Source organism: Bos javanicus, chromosome 15, assembly GCF_032452875.1.
Source record: "Bos javanicus breed banteng chromosome 15, ARS-OSU_banteng_1.0, whole genome shotgun sequence".
In the NCBI taxonomy this organism is placed as follows: Eukaryota; Metazoa; Chordata; class Mammalia; order Artiodactyla; family Bovidae; genus Bos; species Bos javanicus.
This window is the reverse complement of record NC_083882.1, coordinates 40,503,028-40,528,687: the sequence shown is the minus strand read 5'-3', so window position 1 is coordinate 40,528,687 and position 25,660 is coordinate 40,503,028. Positions and strand designations below refer to the sequence as shown.

General features: G+C 41.4%; 1 protein-coding gene across 4 annotated transcripts in view; it reads left to right on the top strand.

Moving 5' to 3' along the window:
- MICAL2 (microtubule associated monooxygenase, calponin and LIM domain containing 2) overlaps positions 1-25,660 on the top strand; it is a 240,721-nt gene that overhangs the window by 173,804 nt on the left and 41,257 nt on the right. For all 4 annotated transcript variants that reach the window (XM_061440774.1, XM_061440773.1, XM_061440772.1 and 1 more), the window contains 2 exons: positions 4,101-4,234; positions 6,275-7,622. In XM_061440774.1, coding sequence (XP_061296758.1) covers positions 4,101-4,234; positions 6,275-7,622 — 1,482 coding nt within the window. The remainder of the gene's footprint in view (positions 1-4,100; positions 4,235-6,274; positions 7,623-25,660) is intronic.

Below are 25,660 nucleotides of genomic sequence, written 5' to 3'. Positions count from 1 at the left end.
GGCAGGCCTGAGAAGGGAAACGCTACCCACTCCAGTATTCTGAGACCAGGGGACAACCTAAAATGACTCTTGAGCCATTCTGTAGTTCCAGGCAGGGAAGGTAAGGGGGAGGAGGGAATTAACCTTCAGTGAAGGCCCAGGTCAGGCCTTTTTCACATGTTATCTCATTTACTCCCCCACCTCAACCTCTCCCCAGCCACGGGAATTCTACGGGTGGGTCAATTTGGGCGCAGATTCTGTCCAGCGCTTCCAGCTTTCTTTACTGAGTGCCACTGGTGTGAGGGGTCCGGCCTCGCCCTCAAGGAGTCCTGATCGGGTGGTGAGGGGTGGGGGGCGGTGGGAGCTGGGAGTCTGGTAGGTGACCCTCCCAGCAGGGTGGGGGATCCTGGAGGAGGCACAGGGGAGAGGAGACTGCTTAGCAGTGGCGTGGTTTCTCAGCTATGTCTTTAGTTAACCCAGGAGTATCAGCTGTTGCTTCTTAAATGTATATAAAAGCTGGTTTGAGAGCCAGCCTCGAGTTTGAATCATTTCTAGGGGCTAAGTGCTTAGTATGGGCCTGGCGCAGAGGAGGCACCCAGTCCTTGCTTACAGAATGAATAAATGAATTAACGGAGGAACTAGCTAAAGAATCCGGGACCAAGCTGGTTAAACTGAGTGTAGGAGCAGAGAACATGACTTCAGCCTGAGCAGGCTCCACCCCTAGAGGGCACTCCAAGACTTTGGGAGGATTTAAGAATTGCCTACGCTCCAAATTTGGGGAAGCTGCACCCTGGGATCCCAGTCTTTGTGAAAATCTCCAGAGCCATCTTTCCAGTCATCTTCGTTGTGCCCAAAAGGAAACCCAGTAGGCAAGGCTGGTCCTGAAGAAGGGAGCAAAGCTTGGAGTACTGTCTCATCTATCCCTTCACTGGCCTGTTAAGGCTGGCTCGGGCCCCAGCCCCAGACAGGTGGATGGAGTGGGCTGTGTGCCTGCCCTTATCACTCTCCCCCAGCTGACCACACTCAGCAGAATGATCTCTAGGATCAGAGGGAAATGCCTCTATTGCCAGAGGGCCCAAAGAAGAGGCAGCTGACCCAGGGAGGATATGGGAGGAGCTGCAATCTGGATTCTGGTCTGCTCATCAACCCCCTTTGCACAATGGGACTGAAAGGCCCAGTGGCACCCAGGATTGAGGCTCCCGCAGAGGTCAGGGCAGCCCTGGCTGGACCATGCCAAGGTTTCAAGCAAAACAAGAAAGGGCCAGCAAGGAAGGATGTGAGTTGTAAGTGAAAATGAAGCCTCTGGGCCCTGAGTTGCAGAAGTCCTGGCCAGGGTGGGTATGTGCAGTCTCCCCTGAAACACGTCAGCAGTTCAGCAATGCCTTTATTGGACACCACCTGTGTGCCTGGGAAGAAGGGAATGGAATTCATATTTAGCTACCATGTGGCATTTAGGGCTTCCCTGATAAGTCAGTTGGTAAAGAATCCGCCTGCAATGCAGGAGACCTGGGTTTGATCCCTGGGTTGGGAAGATCCCCTGGAGAAGGGAAAGGCTACCCACTCCAGTATTCTGGCCTGGAGAATTCCATGGGCTGTATAGTCCATGGGGTTGCCAAGAGTCGGACACGATTGAGTGACTTTCACTGTTCACTGTGGCATTTACTTTGTGCTCTGCACTGAGCACCTCTTTTTAATCCCATTTTATTTCTTCAGCTTCCCCATGAAACGCTAGGCTTCCCAATTTTCAGATGAGAAACCTGAGGGTTACGTGACTCGCTCAGTACCAGCTGGCTGGCATGGGTGTGAAGGGGGTGGTGTTCCAGGCTCCCCGGTACCATCCTCTGAGGGAACCCAAAGGCCTCAGTGGGTGAGATTTCCAGTCGCCTCTCAGCTGCGCTCTGGCGCCCCCTTCCTCTCCCAGACTGTGACTGGAATGGCAGGTGCGTTGCTTCCCCCATCTCCTCAGGGCCGCCTCCCAGTTCTGAGGCCTCACTCTTGAGGCCATGTGTGGAGAGAGACCCCACTCACTGGGTGGGGGTGGGAATTAGATGAAGAGAGGGGGGAGCTCCCAGGTCATGACCTTGAGAACCCCAAGGCTCTCCTGTCAGCTTGGTTCCCAAGGTGTCCTGACTCTGTATCAGAAGATTCCCAGATTGCTCCTCAGGGGAACAAAGAGGCAGTCTGTGGAGCTGAGGGCCCTTTGGGACAAGTTCAGGAGTTTGATTCAGGAGATGGCAGAAAGAGGAGAATGAGGGGGCGAGGAAGAGGAGGAGAAAGAATTTAGCAGGAATTTGGCAAGCCCAGGACAGGAAGCGCAGCAACAACTGACTCACAGCTTTTGCCTTTTTAGGCTCGAACCATCTAATTGTGGACTGAGATGGGGGTTCGTTGGGGTGACAGGCAGGCCAGCCAGCTGCCCACCCCAACCCGTGTCAGCTCCTGGCAGCCAGTGTGGCCTTTGTCCCGAGCAGCTCCTTCCTGCCACTCTCAGACCTGTTTCCCTTAGTTACCTTTTCCCCCTGGAGCTCTTCCGTTGGGAAGCTTGCTGACCGTGTGTGTGGCCAGCTTTTCATAGCCCAGGCCTGAGATGCATGCTCCAACATGCTTGCACTTGAGAGAGGAAAGCAGGTCAGAGCACTAACAAACCCCCTGTGTGGCTCCCTGGTGGTCTGGAAGGAACTCCTCTTGTGGTGAGCTTGGGTTTGGCTTGGCCTGGATGGGTCCCAAAGGAGGGGCCTCTCAACCAAAGCTCTGGGAAACTGAGGCCAGGGGATCATGTTAAGAAGCAAGCTGAAATCTCATGCCTTGGAGGGAAATGGAAATGGGTCAGCCGAGCAGCCAGAAGTAAGGATTCTGACAAGAATGGATAGACAGACAGGTGTTACTGCGAGGTTCCCTGGAGAACAGCCTTTATGTGCCTGGAGGGCTTACGGGAGAGCTGGCTGGGCTGGTGGGTCAGACACTTGATGGGTAAATCTGCAAGTGAGCATGGCATCTTCTGAATCCCTTTGAGGACTGGTTACTGAAATGGTGTGATAGGGAAAGAAAACTCTTGAGAGTTTAGGTTTGTTGCTGTTGAGTCGCTAAGTTCCTGTCCAACTCTTTTGTGACACCATGGACTGTAGCCCACCAGGCTACTCTGTCCATGGGGTTTCCCAGGCAAGAATACTGGAGTTACCATCTCCTTCTTCAGGGGATCTTCCTGACTCAAGGATTGAACCCACGACTCCTACATTGGCAGGCGGATTCTTTACCACTGAGCCAGCAGGGAGGCCCCGATTTAAGGTTCCTAGAGGGTACATGTGCACACGTGGTGCATGCACTCAGGAGAGAGAGGGAATGAGATTGATCTTGTAGGCGACATCTGTTAGAACTCAGTTGTAACTAGACTAATTGATTTCAGCTCCCACAGTTCAGAATGAGGCCCATCCTCAGTCCCAGGCACGCTCCTTTCTCCTGTCCATCTGAGCACATGCACTCTCTCTTGCTTGTTCCCTGACCAACAGGAGCTTGGCATGAACCCCACTCCATATGCTTCAGATGCTTTGATGCTCATTATGACCTCCCTCCCTCGAGTTCTCTTAACATGTCAGGCTGGCCATCTCTTCCGAGAGCTGCTTTGCGCACCCGTGAGAGGAGGAGCCCTTTTCCTCAGCTGTGACTGCCTCTCCTGTGTTATCCCATCCATGCCCATGGCAAATGGTCCAGCCTCTTGTGGGAAGAGGCCTCAGGTGGCCTCTATATTGACTAAGAAATTTAATGCAGCCCCAGCCCCCCACCACGATGGCTTTAGGGCAGACATTAGAGGTAGATGTCCGTTTCCCAGAAAAACCCTAGAGACCCCTCTTCCCTCTCTCGGGAGCATTCTCTTGTGCGTGTGAGACATAGTGGTTCTTGGACTTTGCATCCTGGGACCTTCTTCCCCTAAGGAATCTGACACTCCTGCGCCTGTACTTCCAAGTCCCAGGCTCTGGGCTCCAGGGCCTCTGAACTGGTCTCCAGCATCTTCCTCTCCTGACTCAATTTATAGAGTGGAGCTTCACTGATAAACCTCCCCTTTTCTTGATAAAATAAGGAAAAGCCACAACTCCGTAATGGAGAGCATATTCTTTCCTTGGTAGATTTCATGCCAGTGAACAGCAAAATGACCGTGTCGCCTCCAAAGCAAGCTTGTCCTCCCCCGCCTTCTCCTTCTCCACCCTCTTCTTCCTCGATTAGTGACCTGAATGCCTTGGACAGTCCCTCCCTGCCTCAGGTAAGTGCCCTCAGGGCCCTGCACAGGCGTGAGGATGATGCCTGTACTCCCCCTACTTCCACACTGAGCTCTGGATTCCTAGCATCCTTAGGTCACCCCAGTTGCAAAGCCAGGGCCAGAGAGATGCTCTGTCAAGAGCCCACCCCAGGCTTCTTCATTTGTACCTTTCACAAAAATGCACTCTGCTCCTTCTCAGTCACCAAGGGCATAGCCAGCCACTCACTCACTCGGCAGACTTTACGAGGCCTGGAATCTGGGCTGGACTGTGGGGTGCAGAGATGCTCGGGCTTATGCTCTGCCCTTGATGACCTCACAGAGGGTGTTGAGGAGCTGGCAGCTATAGGGTGGCAGGTACAGAATGGAGAGCGCCTTTGGTCGCAGCTGAGAACCTTGAACAAGGGGTCGAAGAATTGATGCTTTTGAACTGTGGTGTTGGAGAAGACTCTTGAGAGTCCCTTGGACTGCAAAGAGATCCAACCAGTCCATTCTAAAGGAGATCAGTCCTGGGTGTTCTTTGGAAGGACTGATGCTAAAGCTGAAACTCCAATACTTTGGCCACCTCACGCAAAGAGTTAACTCGTTGGAAAAGACTGATGCTGGGAGGGGTTGGGGGCAGGAGGAGAAGGGGATGACAGAGGATGAGATGGCTGGATGGCATCACTGACTCGATGGATGTGAGTCTGGGTGAACTCTGGGAGTTGGCGATGGACAGGGAGGCCTGGCATGCTGCAGTTCATAGGGTCGCAAAGAGTCGGACACAACTGAGAGACTGAACTGAACTGAACTGAGAACCTTGGAAGCAACATCCCTCTTGAATAGAAAATGGCATCACTGATATAGACAGGATTGGACTCTTTCCTTCAGTATGAATCTATCAAGCCTCTGTTACCTGCCAGAGCCTGTTCTAGACTCTGGGAAGTAGAACATCCAAGACAGAATATTTCATTCTCCTGAGGAGCTCCTGTTCAATGACCAGAGCTCTGGGCAGGACACAACCATTCCTTCTAAAGTCTGTTATGTTCTCCCTCTGCCAAGGGCCAAGCTCCTGAATGCTGGCAATGATTGATTGCCTTCTCAATGGTGAGGCATGAATCAGATTTTAAAGGGTCCTCGTGCAGTCGCTAAGTCACGTCTGACTCTTTGACCCCATGGACTGCAGCATGCCAAGCTTCCCTGTCCTTCACTGTCTCCTGGAGTTTGCTCAGACTCATGTCCATTCAGTGATGCCATCCAACCATCTCATCCTCTGCTGCCCCCTACTTCTCCTGCCCTCAATCTTTCCCAGCATCAGGGTCTCTTCCTAAGAGTCGGCTCTTTGCATCAGGTGGCCAAATTATTGGCGCTTCAGCTTCAGTCCTTCCAATAAATATACAGTATTGATTTCCTTTGGGATTGACTCATTTGATCTCCTTGCTGTCCAAGGGACTCTCAGGAGTCTTCTCCAGCACCACAATTCAAAGGCATCAATTCTCTGGTGCTCAGCTTTCTTTATGATCCAATTCTCACATCCATACATGAAAAACCATAGCTGAAAGGGTTATTGAGAGATCCCAAAGTCTTTCCTGCCACCACAGTTCCAAGCCAGAGGGTAGTTGTCTCTTTTTAATGGTCTCCAATGAAAAAAGTCTTGGTTTCTTGGTTGTTGGAGGACCACACCTGTGGATAGAATATGCCCATAGCTGAGCCTCCGGATGTGCCTGGCCCCACCCATATGGGCCAGGCTAGCCCTGCCCTCACTGGTCAGGGAGCTTGTCAAAGACTTGGCCTTCCCTCTGGCTTTCTACCCACCTAATCTAAGACTCAGGTAAGCCTTTGATCAGTGATATGGAGGCTCTGGGCCAATTCTAGCCCATTCCAAGGTAGCCACTTAGAAGGAAGAGTGGCCCTCTGAAATCACCCTAGACAGAATTCTTTTTGACTTTGGGTGTCTGAGATCTGAAGAGAGGAAGGGAGGGGGCTGTGGGATGCGATGCACCTTCCTCATGTAAGTGAATGGTGGGAGCTTCTAAATCACTGCTGGGTTTTGCCTGTCCCTTCCAGGTGGCAGTTTCCAACACCGCCTCACAAATCTCCAGAGGTCACTGCAGTCCATCCACCCCCATCTTTCTGAGGCGTGCCAAAGCCCATGGACCACCCAAGGATCTCCCCCTGCGTCTGCCTCGTGGGCAGGTACTGGAGCGGACAGAATACTGCCTGGTGAGGCCTGGTGGAAACGGCCTCCAGAGCTCCAGGCCACCCAGCCCTACAGAGATGGCTTCTGATGGGTGTCAGGAGGCAGTGGCCCCTCCTAGGGACATCAGAAGCATCCACAGAGGCCCACACCCCGTTGAAGGGAAGGACAGGTGCTTGCCAGACCACCCACTGTCTCCCTGGGCTGGAGAGGAGCCTGGAGAAGGGAGTACCAGACCCAGGAGGGTAGAGGATGGTGGGTTAGAGCTGGCAGAGGAGAAGTCAGGCTTAAAGAAGTTGGTTCTCACTCCGGAGCAGAAGACTTGGTTGTTGGATTGGAACGACTCCAACCTTGAGAACTTGTACCTGGAAACCGGAGCACGACTTTCCCAAAAGAGCACTAGAAATGGTTCAGGAGGCCATGTGCTGAAACCAGTCCGCTCCTTGCTGCTTCCTCTGGCAGAGAAAGAGACCTTGCCAGCCCAGAGACAGTCTCAGGAGAAGATGGGGGCCCCAGCTGAACGGGCTCCTGGGGAACGAAGCATGGCCCCACCCAAGTCTCCACTGCGGCTTATAGCCAACGCCATCCGGAGATCCCTGGAGCCACTCCTCCCCAACTCTGACAGTGGGAGGAAGGCCTGGGCCAAGCCAGAGTCAAAGACTTTGCCCACCAGCCCACCTCATGCTTACACTCGCTCATTCAGCTTTCGGAAAAGCAGCTCCAGTAAAGACAGCGATCAGCCATCCCCCAAGAGAGACGTGGCAAGCAAGGCCTCAGACTTCTTCTCCCTGGGCTCCCCGACTTCAAGGACTGCCCAGCCCTCAGCCCCGAGCCCTCCTGCCCCCGCCCTTTGCACTCACAGTTTGCCCAGCCGGTCATCCAAGGTGTTTCCTGCACTTGTGCCCCCACCCTGTGGCAAGATGGAAGATGTCCCCACACTCCTGGAGAAAGTGAGTTTGCAGGAGACAGTCCCAGATGCTTCCAGGGTTCCCAAGAAAAGGACCTCACTCTTCTCCTCCTTCAGACTCAAAGACAAATCTTTCGAGAGTTCCCTCCAAGAATCTGGACCAAGAAAGGACTCCCAAGACCTCTTCAGCAGCCCCAAGGGGAAGGTGCAGCCCATGGGCAATGCCCAGCCCCCAGAGAAGCAGGGGCAGCCAATCAGTAGCACCTGCCTGGGGCAGAGGGTCCATCCTCTTTCTCCAGAGAAAGATGCAAGTAAGTGCTTCTTTCCTAGCAAAAGTCTCCCATTCGTGCGGGGCAGTTAGTTATCCTTATTGTATTAATAAGTAGCCATCTTTCACCTCATTTTGCTTCTCAAATTCTGACAAAAGTAGGAAAACTTGAGTTTGGAAAATTTGGAAAAAAATCTGAAAAAAATTAAATTTGAAATTATTTGTATAAAGTTTTGAAAGAGACAAAGTATCAACCATAATTCCTCCTCTTTCTCACTCATTGACCATATGAATATTTTTCACATATTTTGTACGTAAAATTTTATATCTTTTAAATCAACATTCAACATAGATATTAAGTCAATTACCTTATATTCTACACAAATGTGGTTTAATGGCTGTAGAATATTCTATAGTGTATATGTTATTTAATGAACTATTTTCTTATTAACTTATATATTTTATATGAATATATTTTTATTTTATATATGGTATTGAATGAACATTTTCTGCACATAGCTTTTTCTTTCCTTTTAATGACATTTTTAGGATAGTTTCCAAGAAATTGGATTGCTAGTTGAAAGTGTGAATTTTTAAAGATTCTTAACTGACACCGACAAATTATTTTTTAAAACAGAATTACATGGGTAAAGACTTCATAGGTTCTCTCTGTGTTATTTCTTACAACTATACATTGTAAATTTTAGTTAAAACAAGGGAAAGGGACCAGTTTATACTTCACCATTAATGATGGGAGTACCTTTTTCACAACACCATCACCTGCATTAAGTATCATATTTTTTCTATGTTACTATTTCACTAGTCAAAAAAAAATTGGTGTCTCTTTTAAACTTGTGTTTTTTTAATTACTAGCTTAAACACATTTATGTATATTTGGCTACCAGTGGAACCTTGGGTTTTTTAAATATTTAAATCTTTGTATAATTTTTAAAATTATAAAATTAATTAATATGTCAATAGATCAGAATAATTTAACAATAAAGAAATATTTTTAGAATGTAACGTGTAATCTCTCACCCTCCTTGCAGTGGGGGTACTTACCCTTAAATAGTATAAACAACATGATTTCTTTTTTGTTATTGATATTTGTTTGATTGCTTTAAACAAACTGATTCTACTGTCCCTATTGTTGAGAACTTTATTTTTTTTAACTTTTAAAAAATTTAACTTTTATCTTGGAACTTCAGTTTTCAAGCAAAAATTACTTCTCTTCTGGCACTTTAATCAAAAAGCTGTGTAAGTCAGGGACTTGATTTTGGTCTATTCTAAAACCAGATTAAGTAGAGAGTCTGTTGCCTAAAAAAAAAAAGAAAAAAAGCTGTATTGATTAACAATAGACTTTATTTTCAGCAAATTCAGGATAAATATGGACAGACCGGAATGTAACTCTGCCCTTTTTATTACATCGTAAACTTCAATGCGTTGTGCATTTTTTGATAATACATTCACATGGCTCAAAATAAAAGGGTACAAAAGGCATAAAATGAATAGTCCTATCTTCTGTCTCTGTCCCTAAGTCATCCAGGTCCTATCCCTGATGACAGATAGTGTTATCAGGTTCTTGGGCATTCTTCCAGACAGGATTTATGAATAAATGAGCAAATTTACATATCATATTCTTTTTCCAGAATTAATAGCATGCTATTGTATTGTACACACTGTTTGAACTTTTAATTTTATTTTGGAGGTCAATCTGTACTGGTACATAAAGAACTTTCTCCTTCATTTTATGGTTGCATGGTATTCCATTGTGTTGATGTGTTCAATATCATAATTGATGTAGCCAGTCCCCTATGGTGGAAAGTTTAAGCATTTCAAATCTTTTGCTATTGCAAACAGTGCGACGATAATGAAGAACTTGGGCCATTTGACATATGTGTAAGTTTGGACAAATTTCTAGGAACGGAAATGCTAGAACAAAGCATGTATGAATTGAGAATTTTGATAGATATTGACAAATTGTCCTCCATCAAAATTGGGCTGGTTCACCCTTCCAGCAGCAGAGAATGAGAGTACTGTTTCTACACTTGCGCTAACCACTGTGTTACCCAACTTTAAAAAAATCTTTACTAACCTGACTGGCAATAGATAGTCTTTTCATATAATAAAGAATCATTTGTATTTCCTTTTCTGTGAATTGTTGTTTCTTTATCTTTTTTTCTGTTGGGTTGTTGGTATTTTTCTTGATATTATGTAGGGGTTTTATGCAAAGGGACATTTAGCTTTTTTCTTGTGATATAAATTACAAATGCTTTATCCAGCTTCTTGTTTGTGCTTAACTTTGTTTATGGTGATTTTTGTCACATGAAGTTTCAATTTTATATAGTAGTTGTAGCAATTTTCCATTTTATCACTTTTGAACTTTAAGTTTATACTGATTCAGAAAGAATTTTTTTCTAAGTTTATAGAAGAATCTTCTTACAGTTTCTTTTAGTCTTGTTTGTTTTAAATTTTTTACATTTATATGTTCACATGAAGAAATTACCCTAGTATAAATGTGAGCTATGAATCCAACCTTCTTTTTTTATTATGTCTCTTTGGTTACCCTAACATAGTTTAGCAAATAACTCATCTTTTCCTCTCTTATGTGAGATAACATCTTTATCGTATATCTGGTTCCTGTACTTGGACTGATTTCCACACCATCTATTACCTTCTCTTGAGTTGTCTGTTATATATCAGTACCACACTGTTTTAATTATTTTCCTTTATATATTTATACATTTAAAATTTTCTATATTTTACCATCTGGTAGGAAGAGAATTCTATTACTGATCTTCTCGTTCAAAACTTTCCTGGCTCTCCTTGTTTGTTTGATATTCTATATGGACTTAGCGTTAGCTTGTCTATGTCCCTAAAAAATCCTAAAGAGTATTTTTATGGAATTAACTTTACAAACTAACTCGGAATCTAGTTACAATCTTATGATATGAATTGTCTTTCCGTTTGCTCATATCTTTTTTTATGACCCTCTGGAATATTCTAAACTTTACATCATATAGATCTTACATATTTATTGTTGTTTATTACTAGATATGTTCATTTTTGTTGCTATTATAAATAAGATAGTTCCCATTTTATCTTCCTACTAGTGAATATATGAAAGTTATTGATTTCTATATAGTAATTTTCCACCCATCCATTTTTACTGAATTCTCTTTGCTTAAAAATGCTTTTTAATGACTTCTTCTGGGTCCTACCCAAATATACAATTATAACTCTACAGATGATAATTTTGCCTCTTTTACGTTATGTACCACTAACATATGTTGTTTCCTCGTTTCTTTGGTTTCCACAATCTCCAGAACAGTATTAGGGTAGTGATATGGTTCCCATATTCTTAACTTTAATGAGAATTCATCTCATTAAATGTTTTCCCATTTAAGCATAGTGCTGGCTTCTGTGTTGACACAGATATATTTATTCATATTGAGAAAATAGCCATCTAGTCCTATTTTTTAAAGTATCTTAAATCATGAATGGATGTTCAGTTCAGTTCAGTCACTGAGTGACACTCAGTCGTGTCCGACTCTTTGCAACCCCATGAATTGCAAGACGCCAGGCCTCCCTGTCCATTACCAGCTCCCGGAGTTCACCCAAACTCATGTCCGTCGACTCAGTGATGCCATCCAGCCATCTCATCCTCTGTCATCCCCTTCTCCTCCTGCCCCCAATCCCTCCCAGCATCAGGGTCTTTTCCAATGAGTCAACTCTTTGCTTGAGGTGGCCAAAGTATTGGAGTTTCAGCTTCAACATCAGTTCTTCCAGAGAACACCCAGGACTGATCTTCAGAATGGACTGGTTGGATCTCCTTGCAGTCCAAGGGACTCTCAAGAGTCTTCTCCAACACCACAGTTCAAAAGCATCAATTCTTCGGTGCTCAGCTTTCTTCACAGTCCAACTTTCACATCCATATATGACCACAGGAAAACCCATAGCCTCGACTAGACGGACCTTTGTTGGCAAAGTAATCTCTCTGCTTTTGAATATGCTATCTAGGTTGGTCATAACTTTCCTTCCAAGGAGTAAGCGTCTTTTAATTTCATGGCTGCAGTCACCATCTGCAGTGATGTTGGAGCCCCAAAAAATAAAGTCTGACACTGTTTCCACTGTTTCCCCATCTATTTCTCATGAAGTGATGGGACCAGATGCCATGATCTTCGTTTTCTGAATATTGAGCTTTAAGCCAACTTTTTCACTCTCCTCTTTCACTTTTATCAAGAGGCTTTTTAGTTCCTCTTCACTTTCTGCCATAAGGGTGGTATCATCTGCATATCTGAGGTTATTGATATTTCTCCCAGCAATCTTGATTCCAGCTTGTGTTTCTTCCAGTCCAGCGTTTCTCATGATGTACTCTGCATATAAGTTAAATAAGCAGGGTGATAATATAGTTGAACTTTATTAAATGTCAGCACATTTTGAGACGATTGCATACTTTTTTTCTCCATAGTTTAATATTATGAGTTACGTAATAGATTCACTGATATTGAGCCATCTTTGCATTGCTGAAATATGACCATTTGGTCATGATATCTTTTATTTAATATATTTTTCAATCTGTTTGCTAATATTTTATTTAAGATTTACATCATATTCATAGTAAGAATAGCCTTTACTTTACTTATATCACATTTATGTGACTTCTTTTTGTGCTGTTTAGAATAAGGTGGAGTAGGGAATTCCCTGGTGGTGCAGTGGTTAGGAATCCACCTTCTAATGCAGGGTACATAGCAGGAAACTAAGATCCCACATGCTGGAGGACAATTAAGTCACAACTACTGAGCTCCTAAGCCACAATTAAGACCCGATGAAGTCAAAAATAGATAATAAATAAATATTTTCTTGAATTTGGGATAAATGTGTTTTTCTGATTTATTTATCATGGAGACCTTCATTAATTTATATTCCTTAAAGAAATAATGTGAATTCCTTACCTTAGAACAGAATGGAAATGCAAAGAAAGGAATTAGGTTAAGGCTGACCAGCTCTGAAAATAATACCTGTACCCATTGTTATTTCAATAGCCAGGACATGGAAGTAACCTATATGTCCATCAACAGATCAATGGATAAAGAAGATGTGGCACATATTTAATGGAATATTACTCAGTCATAAAAAGAAAATGAAATTGTGCCATTTGCAGAGATATGGTCATGAAAACAGTCTTTATTGACCTAGAAGCTGTCATAAAGAGTGAAGTAAGTCAGAAAGAGAAAAACAGATATCATATATTAACATATATATGTGGAATCTAGAAAAATGGTACAAATAAACTTGTTTGCAAAGCAGAAATAGAGACACAGACATAGAGAACAAACGTACAGACAGCAAGGAGGGAATGGGGTACTGGGAGGAACTGGGAGATTGGGATCGACCTACACACACTGTGTACACACCCAATATATAAAGAGGGGCTTCCCTGATGGTTCAAGCAGTAAGGAATCTGTCTGCAATGCAAGAGATCCAAGAAGCCACGGATTCTATCCCTCGTTTGGAAAGATGCCCTGGAGGAAGAAATGACGGCCCACTCCAATATTCTTGCCTGGAAAATCCCACAGACTGAGGAGCCTAGTGGGCTACAGTCGATGGGATGGCAAAGAGTCAGTGACGACTGAGTATGCATGCACAATGCATAAAATGAATGGCTAATGAGAGCTTACTGTACAGCACAGGAAATGCTACTCAGTGCTCTATGGTGACCTAAATGGGAAGGAAATACAAACAAGAGGCGATGTATGCATATGCACGGTTGATTCATGCTGCTGTACAGTAGAAACTAATACAAAGTGTAAAGCAACTATACTCCAATAAATTTTTTTTAAAAAAAGAGCTTTGTGTTTCTGAGGCCTTCTTAAGTCAGTATCCTAAGAATGTAAAGATTTTACCTACTTATTAAATTAGGTCCATTTAGTTTCCTTGTATTTCCTTGCCCTTGCCCAGCCCACCAAACACACACACACACACACACACACACACACACACAGACTCACACTCAGCTCAGTTTACATTTAACTTGCTACTGCACGCTTCCATAAAGTGTAGAGAGAACCAGTATTCAAATGGAAAGTGAGAAACTTTCAAAACCTCAAATTTATGATCACTTGAATAAAAGCCAACTGAAATTTAATTTTTCTTATTTTTACAACATATTTTGCCAAACTAATGTAGACATAAACCTCTCAGTCTTTAAGTTACTTTGGGGCATAGACTAATTTCAAGCACTTTCTGCCAGTGCCAGTTTTATACCAACAATTTTAATACTAATTATTGTTCCTATATGTAATTGAACAAAGCACCTGGAGAACCTATTTTAAAATTTTTGTGTAAAATATTTATTGCAGTATAAAATACATACACAAATATTAAGTGCACAACTGATGAATTTTTGCAAAGTGCACATTTGTGTAGTCACCTTGGAGATCAAGATGTAGAAGACTTACCAACATTCAGAAGCCTTCGTCAGGTGTCTCCCCAAATACACGTGCCACCCAACAAAAATACCATCTGACTTCTGTCATCTTAGGTTACTTTTGCAGTTTTTTGACTTGATAAAAGTTGCATTGTTCAGTCTTGTGGTAGACAAAATTCTGGGAGGGCCCCATGCTGCCTGCCTCCCACATACTTGCCCTGTATAATCTCATTCTCTTGAGTTTGGTAAGATGTGGATATGATGGATCTCATTCTGCTGCTTAACTTATGGGATTTTGCAAATGTGATTACATTTCAGACCAATTGAGTTTGAGTTCATCAAAAGGGAGATGAGCAGGCCTAACTTAATTGGGGCTTCCCTCATGGCTCAGTTGGTAAAGAATCCCCAGGTTGATTCCTGGGCTGGGAAGATCCGCTGGAGAAGGGATAGGCTACCCACTCCAGTATTCCTGGGCTTCCCTTGTGGCTCAGCTGGTAAGGAATCCGCCTGCAATGTAGGAGACCTGGGTTTGATCCCTGGGTTGGGAAGATCCCCTGGAGAAGGGAAAGGCTACCCACTCCAGTATTCTGGCCTGGAGAATTCCATGGACTGTAAAGTCCATGCGGTTGCAAAGAGTCAGACACGACTGAGCGACTTTGACTCACTTCACTCACTCACTTAGTCGGATGAGAACTTAATAAGAGGCTGGGCCCTTCTGAAGTCAGAAATTCGAAGCATGAGAAAGACATGGTCCTGCTGGCCTCGAAGGAGTAAACTGTCATTGTTGTGAGAGGGCTTGTAAGCAAAAGGCCTCAAGGAACTATAGCCAGCTGACGGCTAGCAAGAAACGGACTCCGTGTCCTACAACCACTAGGAACTGGATGCTGCCCACAACCTGAATGAACTGGAAGAGAACTCTTAACTGCAGAGGAGACCCCAGCCCAGTGGATACTTCAACTGCAGCTTGTGAGACACTGAGCAGAGGACCCAGTGGAGCCAGACCTGTACTTATGACCTACACGGCTGTGAGATCATCAGTGGGTGCCATTGTAAACTGCTACACTGGTGGTCACTGCTCCCACAGCAATGGAAAACTAATACAAGTGTGTGCTCTTTGGGGCCTGCCTTCTTTCATTAAACATTATGGGCAGAGCAGGGGGAGGCAGGGATCCGTGTCCATCTGCATTGCAGTGGTTCCCACTTTTCCGCCCCTGCGTTTTATGCTCTTGTATGAATATGCCACTCTTTATTGGTGCGTTCTGATGCTGGGCACTGAGGTCGTTTCCAGTTGTGAAGAACGCTGCTTTCAGCATCCCTATACATATTATTGGAGAAGGCAATGGCACCCCACTCCAGTACTCTTGCCTGGAAAATCCCATGGATGGAGGAGCCTGGTAGGCTGCAGTCCATGGGGTCGCACAGAGTCGGACACGACTGAAGTGACTTAGCAGTAGCATACATATTGTTTCTGTTGGGTATTGTCAAAGATAAAGCCAGATACTAGTTAGAATTGTAAGGACAGAGTTTAATTAGTAATTTGGTGTCACAGTGGGGAAGAGAATTCAGTATCAACTGAACTCAGCTTTGATTTTGCCAGAGGTGGCTAGGTGTGTGACAGGGAGAATGAGAGAGTAGCAAGAGGGATAAGTGGGGTCTCAGGAGAGACAGGGAAGTGAGAAATCCCATAGGGTTCCTTAGTGTAAATGCTTTTTACTCAGCTGGGTCTGTTAGCTGGCAGAGATTGAAGTTAGGATTCTGTCCTCCCCCAGAAACTGGAAGACAGGCTCTATCCTTCCTGATAATTGCATTTGAAAGGGCTGGCTTTCTGGTCCTCCTCAGTGGTAGGAGATACATATACCTCTCAAAGGGACAGGTGAAAGATGGATAATTGTAAGCCCATTTTTTAGTAAAGGCTCTAAGAAAAGATGGTCAGGAGTCTATAAACAGATGTTGGCTAAAATGAACAATAAATTCATCAGTCTTGAGTTTTCTCAAGCAAGGACTTTAAGAGGGACTGAGCTGTTAGAAACCGTCAGTGTTTAAGACTTTGCCATGCAGGAAGAATCGGGTATGCTAAACTATTTGTGTTGAGAGGATAGTTACTAAGGGCCAGGGTTGAAGTCTAGTTGAGAAGAGGGCTCAAGGGAGCTTGGCTAGAGTGTGGTCGAAGAAAGAGAATCATCATCAATATGTACGAGTACCTGGGAGTGAGTTGCGAGGTCCTGGGATTAGGCGTGATTGCTTTGCTTCAGCAGATACTGTCAAATGGTTTTCTAAAGTGAATGTACCAATATATACACCCTCCAGCAGGAAATGAGAACTCCCCTTCACCCATATCTTTGCCAATACGCTGTAGTCTCAGTTTTGTTTTGTTCGTGTCACTATTTTTATGGGTGTGGGGTGGTATCTCATTATGATTTTAATTGGCCTTCACTTGATAATGATGTTGTGCTACTTTTCACATGCTTATGTATTGACAGATATTTTCTTGTATGAGGTACCTATTCAAGGCTTTTGTCCATACTTTCACTGTGTAGTCAGTCCCTTCCTGATTAGTTTGTAATCTGTGTAGACTCTGGATATAAACCCTTTGTCAGATAGATATATATATATTAATATTTTTTATACATTATATAAAATATCTCCTCCCACTTTTTGACTCACTTTTTCATTCTCTAAAGATGTTTTTGATAAACAAAGACATGTATTTTAATGAAGTCAAATTTAACAGTATTTTCCCTTATTGCTGATTTTTGCTTCCTATTTATGAAATCTTTCCCTATTCTGAGGTCACAAAGATACTGTTGTATGTTACCTTCTGGAACTGCACTGTCTAGTATGGTACTCACTCTTTCACACTAGAGAATAGCTAGTGTGAGTGAGGAATTGAATTTTATTGAATATTAATGGATTTAAATTTTGCAACTGAAGCAATATAAAATATCTTTCTATTCGACTCAACTTTTTTCTTTTGATAGGATTACATTTCACTTTAACTATTAAAAATGCATTATCTAAATCAAGATATGCTATAATTATAAAATATGCACCAGATCCTGAAGTCTTAGTATGAATGAAATAATCTAAAAGATCTCAATATTTTTATATTGATTATACATTGAAATGATAACATTTTTGAAATTTGAGCTAAACATAGGATTAAGATTAATATCATCTGTTTATTTGTGCATTTTTTATTGTGGCTACTAGAAAATTTCAAATGGCATACATGGCTCACATTGGATTTCTATTGTCCAACTTTGCTAGAGAAGCTTTATTATTTTATCTTTTATAAATAAATCTGTGACCAACATAGCATAGATGTTGGTATATTCTGAGAAGTAGGGTGAGCGTTTATTTTGTCCCATGCTGCTATCCAGTTGATTCAGCAGCATTTATTAAAAAGGCCCTCCTTTGCCCTCACTTCGTTGTAGTGACACTTGTCATAAATGAAGCAGGTTCAGTTTTGAAACTTCTCTTCTCTTCCACTGGTTTGTCCATCCTCGCACCTGAATCGCACTGTTTTCATTATGTGGTTTTATAATAAATCTTCATAGTCTGAAGTAAATTTTCCACTTTGTTGTTCTTCAAGATTGTTTGATATTCTTGGCCTTTTGCATTTCCATATGACTTACAGAAGCAATTCATCAATTTCCACAAAAATATTTTCTGGGCATATGACTGGTATTGCATTGGCTGCAGAGATAAATTTAGAGAGAATTAACATCTTTGCAATATTAAGCCTTCCAATTCATGGACATAATACATTCCTGAAGACTTCTGCAGTTTCTGTCAGTGTTTTGTAGTTGTGGTAATCTGGCACAATTTTCATTACATATATGCCCAGTATTCAATATTTGTGTGTGCAGTTATAAATGATACAGTTTTAAACTGATTAAGTTAGAGACATTTGATAACTTTAGAATATTGTCTTCAGATCTAAGAACACACTATAACCCGCTATTTAGTCAGAGTTCTTAAAAATTCTGGATATAAGTCCTTCATCAGATATATGTTTGCAGATATTTTCTCCAAGCTGGTCAATTGTTTTTTCAATTTCATCATCATCCAAAAAAATAGAAGCTTTTAATTTGATGAAGACAAATTAATTAATTTTTTTATAATTTGAGTTAGAGTTAAGAAATCTTTATAAACCCAGAGTCACTAAGGCTCTCTCCTATGTTTCCTCTCAGAAATTTTACAGTCTTTAGCTTTGGAGCTTAAGTCTATAATCCAATTCTAATTAATTTTGTATAGTATAAATAAAAGTCAAAGTTTTTGACCATGGTTATCCAACTGTTACAGTCCCACTTATTAAAAAGACTGTTCTTTGCTCATTGTGTTACTGCAGCATCTTCACAGATAATCAGTTGACTATATGTGTATGGGTTTACCACTGCACTTTCTACTCTATTTCATTAATCTGTATGTTTATCCCTACATTCTCCTGACTGCTATAGCTTCAGAGCAAGTCTTGCAAACACATAGTGAGAGTCTTCCAATTTTGTTCTTAAATATTATTTTTGCTATTCTCGGTTTTCTGTGTTTCCAAACAGTTTAGCTTGTCAATTTCTACCAAATAAGCCTACTGGGATTTTGACTGAGGCTGCTTTTAATCTATAAATAATTTGGGAACAGTTGGGACCTACCGAGTCTTTCAGTCCATGGTGATGGAATATCTCTCAGGTTTTCTTAGGTTTCAGTGTGTACTTCCGGCACACATTTTGCTACATGTATTCCTTAAGACAACTGAACAATAATGTTCCTTGGGAGTTTCATACTTTGTTGTTGCTGCTATTATGTGTGGAACGGCCTTCTTAATTTTTATTTTCAGTTGTTGTTTGGTCACTAAGTCATGTCTGACTCTGTGACCCCATGGATTACAGCCCACCACCCTCCTCTGTTGACCACTGTCTCCTGGAGTTTGCTCAAATTCATGTCCATTGAGTTGGTGATGCTATCTAATTGTCTCATCCTCTGGCACCCACTTCTCCTTTTGCCTTCAATCTTTCCTGCATCAGGGTCTTTTCAAATGGATTGGCTCTTTGCATCAGGTCGCCAAAGTTTTGGAGTTTCAGTTGCTAATATATAGAAACACACTCGGCTTTTTATGTTGTGCTTGCTGAACTCTCTTATTATTCTAGTAGATTTTTTTGTGAGATTTTCTACATACATAATGATGTTGTCTGAAAATAAAGACAATTTGACATCTTCCTTTCTAGTTTGTATACCTTTTATTTAATTTTATTGTTCTGCCTGGGATCTCCTAAATAGAAGTGGAATGCTAAATAGTGCATTGTCTTTTTAACCCAGTATCAGAAGGCTTGTATTTCACTACTAAATATATTATTTGCTATAGATTATATTTATTGATTTATAACATTATGTGTCTTATGTGTACAGCATTATATTTTGACCCCTATATACACTACAGCATACTCACCACCAAAGTTTTAGTTTCCATCCATTACCATAAAGTTGACCTTCTTTACTCCCCCTCCCCCTCCCCCTCCCCCTCCCCTCTTCCCTCTGGTAATCATTATTCTGTTCTCTGTATTTACATGTTTTTAATGTGCTTTCATTTGATTTGTTCAATTAATTTATTTTTGCATTCCCCACACCAGTTGCATTATGTATTCCCCACACCATTCCCCATATCATATGCAATCGTCTTTCTCCGTCTTGCTTGTTTCACTAGCATAAAATCATCAAGGTCCATGCATGCTGTCACAAATGGCAAGATGTCATCCTTTTTTATGGATTCTACCATATGGGCTTCCCTGGTGGTTCAGCAGTAAAGAATCTGCCTTCAATGCAGGAGAAAGGGGTTTGATCCCTGGGTCAGGAAGATCCCCTGGAGGAGGGCAGGGCAACCCACTCCAGTATTCTTGCCTGGAGAATCCCATGGACAGAGGAGCCTGGTAGGCTAGTCCATAGCGTGGCAAAGAGTCAGACACAACTGAAGCAACTTTGCAGGCAGGCTGGATTCTATCATATACCACATCTCTCTTTTCATTCGTTGATGGACACTTAGGTTGTTCTCATAACTTGGCTATTGAAAATAATGCTATGATGAACATGGTGTGGTGTGTATATCTTTGGAAATTAGTATCTTGTGCTCTTTGGATAAATATCCAGAACTGGAATAGCTGGATCATATCTGTTTGTAATTTTTTTTAATTAATTTTATTTTATTTTTAAACTTTACATAATTGTATTAGTTTTGCCAAATATCAAAATGAATCCGCCACAGGTATACATGTGTTCCCCATCCTGAACCCTCCTCCCTCCTCCCTCCCCATACCATCCCTCTGGGTCGTCCCAGTGCACTAGCCCCAAGCATCCAGTATCGTGCATCGAACCTGGACTGGCATCTCGTTTCATACATGATATTTTACATGTTTCAGTGCCATTCTCCCAAATCTTCCCACCCTCTCCCTCTCCCACAGAGTCCATAAGACTGTTCTATACATCAGTGTCTCTTTTGCTGTCTCGTACACAGGGTTATTGTTACCATCTTTCTAAATTCCATATATATGTGTTAGTATACTGTATTGATGTTTTTCCTTCTGGCTTACTTCACTCTGTATAATAGGCTCCAGTTTCATCCACCTCATTAGAATTGATTCAAATGTATTCTTTTTAATGGCTGAGTAATACTCCATTGTGTATATGTACCATAGCTTTCTTATCCATTCATCTGCTGATGGACATCTAGGTTGCTGCCATGTTCTGGCTATTATAAACAGTGCTGCGATGAACATTGGGGTTGTTTGTAATTTTTTGAAGAACCTCCATAATGTTTTCTGTTGTGGCTGCACCTATTTATATTCCCACCAACAGTATATGGGTGTTCCTTCTGATAGATATAGAAATAATCAGATTTTCTATCTCTTCTTATGTTAGTTTTGTAAGCTGTGTTTTCCATTAAGTTTGTCTATTTTATCTAAATTTTCAAATTTATTGTCACAAAATGGTTTTTGGTTAGTAGCTCCCTTTAATACTCTGTAGAACTTTTTATCTTAAGTATTGGTAAGTGTGTTTTTTGTCTCATTTTTCTTAATTATTCTTGATGGAGGTTATCAACTTCATTCATCTTTTTAAGAAAAAGATTTTTGCTTTGTTAATATTTCTGCTTTGTTTTTATTGTCTCTCATAATCTGTTCTTATCCTGAGTATGCTCTTCCTTTTAGTTTCCTTAGGTTCGTTTAGTGGCTCTTTTTCTAGTTTCTTAAAGTATTAATAGATCTTAGAGCATCAATTCTCAACTTTTCTCTTTTACGTAACATGTGCATTTAAAGCTACATTCTAGTCATTTTGTTGTACTGTATTTTTATCAGCCAGTTCAAATTTATTTTACTTCTTTTTTGATCTATAAGTTGTTACAAATTATTGCTTAAGTTCTAAACGTCTACTTTGTATTTTTAAATTTATTTATATTTAATTGGAAGATAATTGCTTTACTGTGTTATGTTGGTTTCTGCCATACATCAACATGGATCAGCCATAGGCATACAAATATCCCCTCCCTCCTGAACCTCCCTCCTACCTCCCACCCCACCCCACTTTCTATTTATACTTCTTATTCTTGGTTTCTAGCTTAACCTCTCTGTCATCGGAAGATATACTACGTATGACTTCAGTCCTTTGGAATTTGTTGATACTTGCTTTATGGTTTGGCATATTACCAATTTAGTAAATGTTGCATGTGCTCTGAAGAAATATTCTCTAGTTATTGTGGGGTTGTTCTCTGTCAGGCGGTTACATCACGTATGTTGGTGTTTGCTCACATCTTCTGTGCCCTTTCTGTCACTTGTACTTCTGACCAAATAGATATGAACAGAGGTTCTTCCCATTCCTTCCCTTGGGTTCAATAGTTTGCTAATGTGGTGTAGAACTCAACACACATTTACTTACACTTATTAGTTTATTATAAAGGATATGATAAAGGTTACAAATGAACAGCCTGAGAAGAAATACATAAGGTGAAGTCTGGAAGGATCCCAAGCACAGGAGCTTCTGCTCCCATGCAGCTGGGGTACGACACCCTCCCAGCACATGGATGTGTTCACCAATGTGGAAGCTCTCCAAAATCTGTACGTTAGGGATTTTTATGGTGGCTTCATCACATAGGTATAATCGATTATTGGCTCATCTTCCAGCCCCTCTCCCCTCTTGAGAGGATGGGTATTAGGGATAAAAGTTCCAAGCTTCTAATCATGGCTTAGTCTTTCTATTGACCAGCTCCTATTCCCAAGCCCACCAACAATCACCTCATTAGAACAAAAGATACTCCTATCACCTAGGAAATTCTAAGGGTTTTAGGAGCCCTGTGTCAGGAATTGAGGTCAAAGATCAAATATTAGCAGAAACTGGGACAGAGACCAATACAGAAGGTCCTTGATTTATAATGGTTCAATTTACAATTTTATTTTATTTTTTTTACTTTATTGTGGTGCAAAAGCAATAGGCATTCAGTAGAAGCCACTCTTCGATTTTGAATTTTGATCTTTTCCCAGGCTAGAGATACAAGATGACATATTCTATAGAGAGCCACAGCTCCCAATCAGCCAGGAGATCACAAGGGTAAATAACTGATACTCTTACACTCATCTGCACTCAATCATTTGGTTTCCCATTTCAGCATAGTATTCAATAAACTATATGAGATTTTCTACACATTGTTATAAAACAGGCTTTGTATTAGATGATTTTTTCCCCAACTATAGGCAATGTAAGTGTTCAGAGCACGTTATGGGTAGGCTAAGCTAAGCTATGACATGTAGTAAGTGAGATATGGAATGAATTTTCAACTTAAAAGTATTTTCAACTTAGGATGGGATTGTCGGGATATAACCCCATTATAAGTTGAGGATTATCAATAGTTGTATTTCTTATTATTTTACACTAACTTACATTAAACAGTCAATTGTATTTTAAAGAAAAAAAAACCATAAAGAAAAGTTATTTTTTATTTACCATTCTGAAGTTCTTCATTCCATCTGGTATATTCCTTCTGCTACAGAGTTTTCTAAAATTTTTTTATATCCATGTCTGCTAACAACAAATTATTCTAACTTTTTTTTTTCCTTAAGAAAAGATCACCTTTATTCTTGCTTTAAGTTGAACGTGTTGTTTCACTGGACATAGAATCAAAAATTGACAGATGATTTTGTTCTTTAAGCATTTTAATGATGCACTATTGTCTTTTGGCTTATTTCAGTTCTGACAAGATGTCCATGGATATTTTTATGTTTGTTTCCCTGTAGGAAATGTATTATTTTTCTCAGTCTGCTTTTAAGATTTTGTCTATATCTCTGGTCTTTGGCAATTTTATTATCATGAGGCTTGCTATGATTTTCTTTGTGTTTACCCTGCTTGTGGTTTTTTTGAGCTTATTGAAGCTATGGATTTACAATTTTCTTTAAATTTGCATGATTTTCAGCAATATTCTCTCAACTACATTTTCTGTTCCTGCCATTCTCCCTCTATCTCCTGGTTCTCCAACCACATGTATTTTAGACCATTTGATTTTACATCACACATCACTGAGGTCTGTTCATTTTTTTCAGTGTCTTTTTCTCTGTGCTTCAATTTGGATAGTTTTTTATTTTATTGCTATTTTTTAATTTCACTGAATATTTTCTTCTTTAGTACTTAGTCTGCTGGCAGTATTTAGTCTGCTGTTAAACTGATCTGGTGAACATTTCATTTCAGATTTTATTTTCATCTTCATAGGGTCCATTTGATTCTTATAAAAATATTTTTCATTTCTGTCCTCATTCTGTTCATGCTTTCTTTTTAAATTCTTGAGTACATTAAAATAACTCTTTTTAAAATCTTTGTCTAGTTTCATGGGCTTCACTGGTGGCTCAGATGGTAAAGAATGTGCCTGCAATGTGGGAGACCTGGGTTCAATCCCTGGGTTGGGGAGATCCCCTGGAGAAGGGAAAGGCTACCCAATCCAGTATTCCTGCCTGAAGAATTCTAAGGACAGAGGAGCCTGGCAGACTCCTTCAGATTTCAGACTCAGACACAATTGAGTGACTTTCACTAACTCACTCACCAGTTTCATTTTTGAGTCTTATTTTATTGATTGATTTTTTTCTTGATTATCAGACTCATTTTCCTGCTTTTTTTGTGTATCTAGTAACTGTTTCTAATTTTCTTGAAAAGATCTCTAGTCTTCCCCATTCTATTATTTGCACTGATCACTTAGGAAGGCTTTCTTATCTCTCCTTGCTATTCTTTGGAACTCTGCATTCAAATGGGTATATCTTTCCACATCTCCTTTGCCTTTCCATATCTCTTCTTACCTGTAAGTCCTCCTCAGACAACCATTTTGCCTTCTTGCATTTCTTTTTGTTGGGAATGGTCTTGATCCCTGCCTCCTGTACAATGGCATGAACCTCCATCAATAGTTCTTCAGGCACTCTGTCTATCAGATCTAACCCCTTTTATTTATCTCTTATTTCTACTGTATAATTGTAAGGGATTTGATTTAGGTCATACCTGAATGGTCTAGTGGTTTTTCCTACTTTCTTCAATTTAAGTCTGAATTTGGCAATAAAGAGTTCATGATCTGAGCCGCAGTCAGCTCCTGGTCTTGTTTTTGTTGACTGTATAGAGCTTCTCCATCTTTGGCTGCCAAGAATATAATCAACTTGATTTCAGTATTGACCATCTGGTGATGTCCATGTGTAGTCTTCTCTTGTGTTGTTGGAAGAGGGTGTTTGCTGTGACCAGTATGTTCTCTTGGCAAAACTCTGTTAGCCTTTGCCCTGCTTCATTCTGTACTCCAAGGCCAATTTGCCTGTTACTCCAGGTATTTCTTGACTTACAACTTTTGCATTCCAGTCCCCTATAATGAAAAGGACATCTTTTTTGGGTGTTAGTTCTAGAAGGTCTTGTAGATCTTCATAGAATCGTTCAACTGCAGCTTCTTCAGTATTACTGGTCAGGGCATAGACTTGGATTATTGTGATATTGAATGGTTTGCCTTGGAAACAGACAGAGATCATTCTGTCATTTTTGAGATTGAATCCAAGTACTGCATTTCAGACTCTTGTTGACTACTACTCCATTTCTTCTAAGTGATTCTTGCCCACAGTAATAGACATAATGATCATCTGAGTTAAATTCACCCATTCCAGTCCATTTTAGTTCACTGATTCCTAAAATGTCGATGTTCACTCTTGCCATCTCCTGTTTGACCACTTCCAATTTGCCTTGATTCATGGACCTAACATTCCAGGTTCCTATGCAATATTGCTCTTTACAGCATCAGACTTTATTTCCATCACCAGTCACATCAACAACTGGAAAGAAATAGAGGAAAACAATAGAATGAAAAAGACTAGAGATCTCTCCAAGAAAATTAGAGATACCAAGGGAACATTTCATGCAAGATGGGCTCAATAAAGGACAGAAATGGTATAGACTTAACAGAAGCAGAAGATGTGAAGAAGAGGTGGCAAGAATGCACAGAAGAACTACACAAAAAAGATCTTCATGACCCAGATAATCACAATGGTGAGATCACTCACCTAGAGCCAGACATCCTGGAATGTGAAGTCAAGTGGGCCTTAGAAAGCATCACTACGAACAAAGCTAGTGGAGGTGATGGAATTCCAGTTGAGCTATTTCAAATC